The 12059-nt window shown below is 34.1% G+C and overlaps 1 protein-coding gene across 1 annotated transcript; it reads left to right on the top strand.

Moving 5' to 3' along the window:
- LOC133203885 (calcipressin-2-like) lies at positions 1-10729 on the top strand. Its single transcript, XM_061339683.1, has 4 exons — positions 1-323; positions 1172-1345; positions 2088-2259; positions 10423-10729. The coding sequence occupies exons 1-4, from the start codon at positions 141-143 to the stop codon at positions 10566-10568; spliced, it is 675 nt and encodes a 224-aa protein (XP_061195667.1). The 5' UTR covers positions 1-140; the 3' UTR covers positions 10569-10729.
- Positions 10730-12059: the final 1330 nt, after the last annotated feature.

Below are 12059 nucleotides of genomic sequence, written 5' to 3'. Positions count from 1 at the left end.
CCGTTTTAGATCATTAAAGAATTTGCTAATTATTCTAAATGACAGCATTCCAGTGAATCTTTTCTGAGATAATTTATTTAAAGCATTTTCTGCTTGTGCGAAGATCGATTTACGTAAATTACGACGATTTATTGTAAAACATGGCGGACGTCGATGATGCAGATGATCACTACAATGTGTTAAATGCTGACAATCTGTCATCCTCTACGCATGATGATACGAGCACGGACACACAAGATAACAATTTGTATTTTCAGGATTTACCCGATGCATTGATTGTGACAAATCTTGATGAGTGTATATTTGATGATGTGAATTGTAAGGTAGGCACGTGGATTTGTTTTGAAATGAACATGATCAAAAACGATTGTGTACGTCATTTGCTGGATAGGATTATAAGATTTTGGCCTAGAGATTTTGGAATTTCATGGTTTTGCAATATGTTAAATAAAATATTTGAAATACACATTCATTTAGCTATTTGTGTATTGATACATACATATGTTTACATGTTAGCTAGTGCAGTGTAAGAAAAGTCAGTAAAAGTACATTGTATACCTTGGATACATGAAGTAACTAGACGGTGGGTATTAATGTATATATATTTACCTATATCAGAAATTCTTATTATATATTGACTAAATAATGCTCCTTTTGCCACAATCATCTGGATTGGGCTTTATGTTGGAGACATAAATAACTTATATTACATGTATTTTAGGTCTCTGATGTAGTTTATAACATAGTTTACAAGTTGATCATTTGTAACTGTCCATGTAGACAACAATGCTCTGTGCATGCTAAGTTGCATAGCTATAGCTGCTAGGTTAAAGGTTAATTTAAACATGCTAAAATTACTGGAAATCAAACCAATTTAACTTGCAGACCTGAGACCTCTAACCTCACCTTAAATTCCTGAGCCACTGAATATTTTGTACTTGATTTGTGAAAAAACCTTGTCCATGTAGCATGGAATTTCAATAGTTTGAAGTCAAATTACTCTGCAATTATTCCAGAAATTGGGCTTCTCCGAGAATGCATTTATGGCATTGCAAGTCTTTGAATCAGTACATCTACACAAATAAATATTCCATCAGTGATTTGAACAGTGTTGAAACTGTTCACCAGCCCTTTGTATGTATGACATTAATATTACATACTCTATTTACAGGCCGAGTTTGAGTCGCTATTTAGACAATACGACAACAAAGCATCATTCCTGTACCTCAGATCTTTTCGACGTGCTCGAGTAAATTTTTCCACTCCAGAAATGGCAGCAGCAGCTAGAATACATTTCCATGAAGTAGAATTATTTGGAAAAAGAGTCAAATGTTACTTTGCACAGGTATATACACTAATTTTGCTTAGAAAATAAAAAAAAAAAGAAGACATACATGTCATGCATGATTATAAAAAAAAAATTGAATGAGCTTGAATCTTCAATAGGTAAGCATGGTAAGTTAGCATTATGTTTGTCCTATAAACATGCTGACATGAATGTAATCTGACATGGTAATTTTATAATGCCTGTTATTTTGAACATGTTGTTAAAATGTGATTGGATAATTCAATGAGTGCATCTCAAATCACAGAGAAAAAGAGTCACATATTGACATACTGTATTTTGAGGTAATTCTCAAATATTGAACAGTAATGTGACAACATGTCACTTTAATTAGTTATGTTCATCATGTCTTCTGAAAAGGGGGGGGGGGTAATATTTGTAACGTATATGAACAAACCACTCTTTTTGCTATAAGTCAGACATTCATAAAAAAAGATCAAATGTAAATGGGTAGATGTGAGCAGGATTTCCTGATCATGAATCAGACATAATTAAATTCACAATCATCTGTAAACTGAAACTTTAAATTTTTTATGTAATAAGCAATTAACAGATATAAAATAAGATTTTTTTTAATTTTTCTTTAAGATTGTTTTTAGCTTGTCACCATGGTCACCTGTTCAATGTTATTTCAGTACTTTAGGACTTGTTATAGTTCATGTACATCAGAAATTCACAATATTCCATTCCTATCAATATTACACACATCTGTCAAACTGATTTCTGTTAATGCATATTGCAGCCTAAAGATGAAGAGAATGAAAACAAAGATCCCCACTTACACCCCCCTCCCCTACAGAAACAGTTCCTTATCTCCCCGCCAGCTTCACCCCCCGTAGGATGGGAACAAACGCACGAAGAAAAACCAGTCATAAACTATGACCTAATATCAGCTGTTGCAAATCTGGCTCCAGGTAAGCAAAATGTAGCAATTGTATAGGAACAGAATTTAAAAGTTTGTCTAAGTTTTGCACTACGATCTCACTGGCAGTTGATACTCATTATAATTATTTAACTTTTTACAGTTTTATGAAATTTAGGCATACTGAAAATAATTTATGTGACTGTTATTTTCCTTTATCTTCATCATTTGCACACAGGAAAGTCATTCTGACTCAGGAATCATGCTTTTAGGGGGGTGGGGGGCTAATATTTCCTGAAATTATGTGCAAGTCTGTTGATTACTATAAAAATAAGAATTAAGACATGCATTGAATCAAGAGGTGTCATGACACATGACGAAAGGGGGGGGGGTGATGAAAGAGGGTGTGTGTGACATGATGAAAGACAGGGGGATGAATTAAATTCAAGAAATATAAGTAGATGGGCTCAAATCACATCTCAATGATAAGCAAATAAGTTTGACAAGAAGGAAATTCTCAGATGAGAAATTTTGCATAATCATGATAATTTGATTATTGATACTAAAATGTTTGTGTTTGTAAAAGGGTGTGTAACTCCACTGAAGGCTACTTATTAGCTCACCTGAGCTGAAGGCTGAAGTGAGTTTTCTGATCACATCTTGTCCAGTGTCCGTCTGTCCATCTGTCTGTCTGTAAACTTTTCACATTTTCGACTTCTTCTCAAGAACCACTGGGTCAATTTCAATCAAACTTGCCACAAAGTATCCTTGTCTGTCTGTAAACTTTTCACATTTTCGACTTCTTCTCATGAACCACTGGGTCAATTTCAACCAAACTTGCCACAAAGTATCCTTGGGTGAAGGGCATTCAGATTTGTTCAAATGAAGGGCCATGCCCTCTTTCAAGGGGAGATAATTAGGAATTGGTGAAGAAATAATGACATCATTTAAAAATCTTCTTCTCAAGAACCACTGGGCCAGGAAAGATGAAACTTAGGTGGAAACATCCTCAGGTAGTGTATATTGAAATTTGTTCAAATCATGACCCCCAGGTGTAGGGTGGGGCCACAATGGGAGATCTAAGTTTTACATAGGAACACATAGGAAAATTCTTTTAAAAACTCTTCTTCTCAAGAACAGCACAGCCATGTTTGGTCATATTTATATGGAAGAATCCTCAGGTAGTGTAGATTCAAGTTTGTGCAAATCATGACCCCCAGGGAAAGGATGGGGCCACAATGGGGGATCAAAGTTTTACATAGAAATATATAGGAAAATATCTTTAAAGATCTTCTTCTTAAGAACAGCAAAGCCATGATTGGTCATATTTATAAGGAAACATTCTCAGGTAGTGTAGATTCAAGTTTGTTCAAATAATGACCCCAGGGGTAGGATGGGGCCATAATGGGTGATCATAGTTTTTCTTAGGAGTATATAGGAAAAAAAAATTAAAAATCTTCTTCTTAAGAACAGTAAAACCATGATTGGTCATATTTATGTGGAAGCATCCTCAGGTAGTGTAGATTCAAGTTTGTTCAAATCAATACCCCCAGGGGAAGGGTGGGGCCACAATGGGGGATCAAAGTTTTACATAAGACTATTTAGGAAAGAAATCTTTTTCTCAAGAACAGAAAAGCCATGATCAGTTATTGAATGATATGGAGGCATCCTCAGGTAGTGTAGAAAGTGGGGGATCAAATTTTTACAAATGAATATATAGGAAAAAATCTCCTCCTCAAGAACAGCAAAGCCATTTGTTATATTGATATGGAAGCATCATCAGGTAGTTTAAAATTCAAGTCCCCCCCCCTCCCCATGTAAACTTTTCAATACTGAACTGATTTTTCCTTTTTTCCTAGCCAATGTGCTCAGGTGAGCAATGTGGCCCAAGTTTTTACAAATGAATATATAGGAAAAAATCTTCTCCTCAAGAACAGCAAAGCCATTTGTTATATTGAAATGGAAGCATCATCAGGTAGTTTAAAATTCAGGTAATGTAGAAAGTGGGGGATCAAGTTTTTACAAATGAATATATAGGAAAAAATCTTCTCCTCAAGAACAACAAAGCCATTTGTTATATTGATATGGAAGCATCATCAGGTAGTTTGAAATTCAAGTCCCCCTCCCCTCCCTCCCCATGTAAACTTTTCAATACTGAACTGATTTTTCCTTTTTTCCTAGCCAATGTGTTCAGGTGAGCAATGTGGCCCAAGTTTTTACAAATGAATATATAGGAAAAAATCTTCTCCTCAAGAACAGCAAAGCCATTTGTTATATTTATATGGAAGCTTCTCCTCAAGAACAGCAAAGCCATTTGTTATATTGATATGGAAGCATCATCAGGTAGGCCTCTTGTAATGTTAAATTTTACTTTTAAATTTACTAAAATTCAGGAGCTTCTGGGGGCTTCACCCCTGGGCCCTGAACCCTCTGGGGACCTTAAGACAGCCACCAGACCCCTGCTTCTGAAAGACATACCCCCCTCCTAAATTTCTGGATCCACCCCAGAATCTGAATACAGAGTTAGCATGATAAATTAATTACAAGAACAGTCTTATTAGTCAGTGTATCATGATTTTTATGCAGTATTTATGTGTATGAGCCTACTTGCTTTCATTTAATTCCCACATCTTACTGTCAAATGACAGAAGTATTAATATAATTAGACACCTTCAACTTGTACATGCAAGGGCTAATAAAATATCCTTCTTGAAAGCCTTGTACACATTATGCTCATGCAGTAAACAAATTTGATCTGTACTTCATATTTAATCATCACACCCGTATTATATCAATTAATTGACTACTCCTTAATAAATTAATTTTTTCAAGCAGTATACAGCTGGTATATACATGTGTGACTTCAAGCATTGCAGGATGTTTGTTTACACGGTCTGGCAAAATTCATCACAGATTCTATCTGTTTACGTGTTAATTTATACTCGCATACATGTACATGTCATTACAAATATACATGATTATAAGGCCATGCAAAATTAATTTTTTTTTTGCATATATTTTTAAATTTTGGAAACTTGAAATATATGTAATTTATATCTTATTACCTGTACAGCAATCAAATATTGAGTTCTTGAAAGTTCATGATGTAAGAGAAGCCTAAAACAATCTATTTATTGAGTTTCCTGCAAAAGATTTATCATTCTGGAAAATAACATGGTTTTTCAAAACTGATAATTAAATAATATGTGTACATTAATATATAATATTTGTATTTTTTTTCATCATAATATGAAAACAAATTTAATTAGGGAACCAAAATTTTTCTGTAAATAAAAGTACATGCAGACTCAAATTAATTTGCTGGTTTTGTGTGCATGCACTTTTGCTCTTAATCAGTCTGTATAGTCTCTAACCAATCCTAAAATTGAATTCATAACCCATTGAAGACAGGTCCTTAGAACATCACTCTGACATTCTAAATGTTTCATATCATCACTGATTTATACATTTATCCCCAGCCTTCCGATTGTGTGCTAAAACTTGCCATTTTGTTCCAATTAACCTTTCTCATTAAGTCAATGATCTGTACAGTAGAGATTTAAAAATCAATCAGTAATTACATTTGACTAATTTCAGCATCTGATGTGGGTGGAATAGTAGTAGACATGTTTATTGAACTTTTGAATCAGATGAAACAGTCCTTTTTACGTACTGCTATCTGTTGTGTGATGTATTGTTCAGTCGTTATCTCATAATTTTGTGAAATTTTTTTATCGGTTAGTAATGTGTTTGAATTTTTGTTTTTTAAACTCAAAATCTAATTTTAAAAAAAAATGTATTAAAGACCTTGGAGATCGAGATAACATTAAGGGGTCCTTGGACATTTGTCAGATTTATAAAGAACAAAGTAATCTGATTAAAGAAAATCTAGATTTAATAATAAGAATATTGTTTTCTTTCTCCATGTGTTTTCTTATCAAGTCTGTAGATCTATATATAGTACATGTACTCCAGGTAACCCTAGAATTTTTCAAATCCACGGGAGGTATGATTTATTTCAATAATTTTAGTGGACTGGAATACACATAGATATTTGATTTATATACCTTATAAAACCTGGTCTCAATATTTTAAGAGTTATAAAGAAATTATCTGATGTAATTTTATTATTGCTTTATTGGCAAAAGATTATTTCCAGAGGTTTATTTTTAGAAATTTCAATACCCCCAAGTGAAATAAATTTGTTTAAATGTACATTCCAAATGAAAGTCAGTGAATGATATGACGTAAAACTTGGGGGAAAAAAATTATGTCAATCTAGTTCCTAGGTACACCAAACAGTCCTACTAGAATTTAATGAACACTCTAATTGAAGTTTCTAGGTGTAACTGGGTTCAGGTGGGGGGGAAGATTGTCTCCTTTCATTTGATTTGATCTCTTGCTGTGGTATTTACCCATTCATCCCGTTTTCTTTGTTGACGTTGATAGATCTAACAGTCTTGGTATGTATTTTCACACTGACACATGACACACATGACGTCAGGCCTCAAGATACCATCTTTCCAGGGGGGCCAAATCTATGCTTCTCCAATATAGATGTACCCCCCAGTGCCGAAAAGTAGAGGTGAAAAAATAGACATGACCTTTCCTACGAGGAATATGTTGGTAGATGCTTTCTGTTGCTAGATATAATTATTATTCATTTGATTGATATCTAGGGGGAAGAAATCTGACTTTTCTTGTATGATGGCTGTGAATGGATGGTTATGTTTTTGTTAGCATGTGTTAGTGTAGCTACTAATGCTAGCAGTATCATGCTTCTGGCAATGCAGACTGTCCAGTATATAGAAAAGAAAAGAGGGTCAGTCTTATTTTACCTTAAAATAAAGTGGGATAGTGTGGGAGGGAAGGATTGTCTTATGAAAGTATCTTAAATCATATTTGTGAGTTCAGCAAACAATTGTATTTGTTGACAGTTATGCCAGTTTACATTAAAGGGACTGATTCAGAAATCAATAGTTAGCCAAATCATAAACAGTTCTGACAGGAATGGAGACGTTTCTCTTTGTTTCTGTGTAAAATTGAGTAGGTGAGAGGGGAGTGATCATTATTCTACTAAATTATTTGATCTCTAACAAATTACTTTGTTGATTATCATCATGTCTAATAAACAAGAAGAGTACCAAAATCTTTGATAATGATAATCAGGGATAAGTAAAAATAAAATTTAAGTATCATTGTCATTGTTTTTAAAGATTATTAAGAAATATTTTTATTGTTGTTTTATTGTCATATTCCATGTTGAATTTAAAAAAAAAAAAGTATTGTTATTGGAATGTTCCGTTAAGATATATCACTTCAAGAAAAAATGTCTAGAAAACAAAACATATCTATATTTGGTCAATTTTACTATAAGCATATTCAGTCCAGATGTTCAAATAGGTTTGTGTTTTGACTGTACATGTGTTGCTTGTTAGCTCACCTGAGCTGAAGACTCAAGTGAGCTTCTTGTTAGCTCACCTGAGATGAAGACTCAAGTGAGCTTTTCTGATCAAAATTTGTCCATTGTCTGTTGTTGTTGTCATTGTAAACCTTTCACATCTTCTCAAGAATCACTGGGCAAGTTTCAAACTAACTTCTCACAGAGTATCCTTGAATTAAGAAAATTCAAATTTTTTCAAATGAAGGGCCATGACCTCTTCCAAGGGAAGATTATAAGGAAATATGAAAATTGGGTGGGGTCATTTAAAAATTTTCTTCTCAAGAATCACTGGGCCAGAAAAGATGAAACTTATATGAAAAGCTTCCTTACGCAGTACAGTTAAGGTGCCAAACGGAAATATCGGCGAATTTTTGAGATAGAAAATACATACTTTACAAGGATGGGCGTTTCTTTTTATGACTTTACTACATGTTGAGGAAGATTAGATTTCTTATTTAGACTTGTCACGTGATGTGGCAGTCATGTGATTTTAGCAAATATACCTGAAGTATTGAGGTCAACTATAAATTCTAATATTGCAAGGGCATAACCAAGTTAAAAGTCCAAGTTTAACATATAATTTTTTCAACACTCTTTGTAGTTTGTGAAAAGTGCTGCGAACCTATATAGATTCTACTATCTAATTGCTAAGATTACATTTGTTAGACCGTATGTTGAATATTTTGCTGGTCAAGTACATTAAATATAGATATAAATAATTCATTTGCAAGATTTCAACAGGTTCGCAGCACTTTTCAAATACCTTCATACTTCTTGAGTTTATGTGTAAAAGCTTGTCATAATTCATTGAGGGTATGCCCTTGCAATATATCGATTTATGACGACCCTTCTATTACCTTTCAATGAATCTGCATCCAAATATACGACAGTATCGCTTGTCTAGGGAATGTGAGAGAAGTATATGAATAAAATCATAAATTAGACATCACATCCAAGTTAATGGCCTCCTATATATCTACAATTTATATTTTATTTAATTAAAAAATACATTTTTCATTGTATAAATATAGCTTGATCCGCCTCTCACTGCATACAAACTGCGTCAAATTTTACGATATGACGTCACATTGACAAGTGCACTGCGATCAGTGAATTGTTTATATATTGCTCTGAGGGATTTAACCAACGACAATAATGCATGCACTAGTTAGTATTGATGTAGTTTAAAGCTATTCAACAGTTTAAAATAGCAGATCATTTCATTTTGTGGTACTTTGAAGAACTTATATTTTTGTGTGATTCATAGTAAGCATTTCCCGTATAAATTAGGCCCCACCTCCTTACTGCAGCCTTAACTGTGCTGCGTACATTCAGTAGATTCAAATTTGTTCAAATCATGATTCCTGGGAGTAGGGATAGGGCCACTATTGGCAGTCAAAGTTTTACATGGGAATACCTAGGAAATATCTAAAAATCTATTTCCCAGAAGCAGCAAAGCCATAATTAGTAATATGGAAGCATCCTCAAGTAGTGTAGATTCAAGTTTGTTCAGCTCATGAACCCTGGAGGTAGGATGGGACCACAAAGGGTGATCAAATATATATCATAAAGAAAAAAAAATTCCCGAAAATCTTCATCTCAAGGACAGCAAAGTTATGAGTAGTCACATTCATATTGAAACATCCTTAGGTAATGTACTGGATCCAGTTTTGATCAAATCATAACTTCTGGGGTAGGGTGGGGCAACAATATATGATCAAAGTTTGACATAGGAATATATGAGAGGGGGGATCTACTTCCAAAGAACATGACTCAGGTGAGCGTTGTGTCCCATGGACCTTTTGTTTAAAAAATTATTTCAAAAGTCATAGTTATTTGAAATTTTGACCTAATCTGTTCTCAGTTTACGGTCTTGAGGCTAAGTCTTATCTGCTTAGCACCACATAAAAGGTACTCACTGTTCATCAGTACCTTTTCTGTGCTGCTAAGAAGATTAGTGTCAGTGATCCCCTTTATTGGCCTTTAATGAGACACATATATACTTTTAGTTTATGAATTGGTCTAATTTACAGCAGAATGAAGGGACTCAATGAAGTTATAAATGCCTTAATGGTTGTCAATTGATGCAACATACTAATTTTGGGCATGAGAATAGCCTCTTCTGTTAGGTTCATTGATCCATAAATTCACTGCATTACCAAATTTTTATGCTTGTAAAAGATTGGAGAGGCATACCTTTTTATGGGGCTGCCGGGGTGACACATTATTTTATCATTTAACATTGGCCAGTATAATTTCTAGTCTATATTATATGACTAGTATTTGATCAAGTTGAATGTCAGGGTCAAAGGTTCATGTCAGGTCAGAAGTCATGGTCATGGACAAAGATGCAATATATGTTAATTAAAATCTTAATTGTTATGAAAATTGTATTTCACAAACAGAGCTTGACTAATTAAAACATTTACAAAAAAGCTTGTGTTAGAGTCAGACTAAAATCAATGGGCTCTTATAGTCATTGTATTTGCTAAGCAGTCTAATTATAATAAACTCTCTCACTTGCTAAATCTCTATATTTTTTGTCCCCATGTGCTGCAACAAAAACCACAAGTGAGATGATGTTATCATTGTTGAAGCTTAATAAAGTGGCTGGAGGTTCAGATGGTGTATTTAGCTTAAAGATGTATGTACCAAAAATTAGTGTACCAGCAAGTGTGTCCAGCATTTTTTTTTTTCTTTGATAGAACCCTTAAAAACTATGAAAAAATATCGTATATCAAAAAAAGTACTATTCTTCTATTTCTGTTATAGGCACCTCACATGAGCTACACCCCCCATCAGACAAGCACCCTGCCATTGTTGTTCACATCTGCGAGGATCCCCCAATCAATTTTAGCGGAGAAAAGCCCAAAATTATCCAAACGCGGAGGCCAGATTTTGATGAGAGGGGCACATGATTGTGCAGCGTTGCAGACTTTTTCTTCAAATTTCATTGCTTTCTCATCTGTGTCTAAATTATTGACAAGTTTATATATGTTCATATTTATTCTGTGACATTTTACATCATGTTTGTTTGTATTTTTTCATTTTGTTTTTATTAAACTATATTCCATCAGGATTCTTTTTGTTATGTTCAAATGTGTATTGGTCTAAATCAGAGAAGTATAAGCACGGTATATTCAATATATCAGATGCCTCTAAAGCCAGTTTACCTCTAAAGCACCAATTTGCTTGAACTGTTAAGGTGTGATGATCTGAAATATTTAGCTAAAATGTTTTAAAAATGAATACCTGTAAAATTCAGAAGGTAGGTCATGGTGACCTTTGCTTTACACACGCATCTATTGACAAAGTTTGGTGATCCTAGGCTTCACAGATTCTGAGATGTGCATCTATAGTTTGAAAATGAATGCTGAATGTGTACTTTAATTGACATATTCAAAATTCTGAGATGTGCATCTATAGTTTGAAAATGAATGCTGAATGTGTATTTTAATGACATATTCATAATTTAGCGCAGTCACTGGTATGGAGTTGTTGGCACAATCATGAATTTGTGCTATGCGTGTCCTTGCTTTATATTGTATTTATATATAATTTCTTAGCGATATTCATGAATTAGCGCATTGATGTCCTCACCAAAGCCGCTAAAATATGAAGCCCGCTTTTTCAAGTACACAGACAGTATGTTCAAAATTCAAGAAGTGGGTCAGTGTGACCTATTTTGGGGTCAACAGATGCTGAGTCCTAAGATGCATCAATTGACAAGATCTGATGACCTAAGCCTCCTAGTACAAAAGATTTGACAATGACGAATTATAAAATTCACAAAATAGGTCCGCATAAATATGAGCAATCAGGGCTTAGCTGTTCTTGAGAAGAAGATACTTAAAGATTTTTCCTATATATTTCTATGTAAAACTTTGATCCTCCATTGTGGCCCCACCCTACACCCGGGGGTTATGATTTGAACAAACTTGAGTCTACACTACCTGAGGATGTTTCCATACAAATTTCATCTTACCTGGTCCAGTGGTTCTTGAGAAGATTTTTAAAAGATACCATTAATTTTTCACTAATTCTTAATTATCTCCCCTTGGAAGAAGGCGTGGCCCTTCATTTCAATAAACTTGAATCATCTTTACCCAAGGATAGTTTGTGGCAAGTTTGGTGAAAATTGGCCCAGTGGTTCTTGAGAAGAAGTCGAATATGTGAAAAGTTTACGCACGACGCACACCCGCACGACGACGGACGAAAACAGATAGCAATAGGTCACCTGAGTGACTCAGGTGACCTAAAAATTTAAAATGATTCACTGTAAAATTCAGAAAGCAGATCAAGGTGACCTTTTTTAGGTGACACACCCTGAGGCCCTAAAATGCTTTAACTGACAAGGTTTGATTATTCTAAACGTCTTACTATATTTTTATATATTCATATCCATGTAT

This window comes from Saccostrea echinata, unplaced genomic scaffold (assembly GCF_033153115.1).
Source record: "Saccostrea echinata isolate AGI-Se365-2 ecotype Australia unplaced genomic scaffold, CSIRO_AGI_Sech_v1 ptg000052l, whole genome shotgun sequence".
Lineage (NCBI taxonomy): Eukaryota > Metazoa > Mollusca > Bivalvia > Ostreida > Ostreidae > Saccostrea > Saccostrea echinata.
The sequence above is the reverse complement of the archived record's forward strand: the minus strand, read 5'-3'. Positions and strand labels throughout refer to the sequence as shown.

Bases quoted from the DNA above. Each gene is read 5' to 3' on its own strand.
- LOC133203885 (XM_061339683.1), top strand. From the start codon at position 141: ATGGCGGACGTCGATGATGCAGATGATCACTACAATGTGTTAAATGCT. The intron at 324-1,171 runs GTAGGCACGTGG...CTCTATTTACAG, and splicing joins TTGATGATGTGAATTGTAAG to GCCGAGTTTGAGTCGCTATT. The intron at 1,346-2,087 runs GTATATACACTA...TGCATATTGCAG, and splicing joins TCAAATGTTACTTTGCACAG to CCTAAAGATGAAGAGAATGA.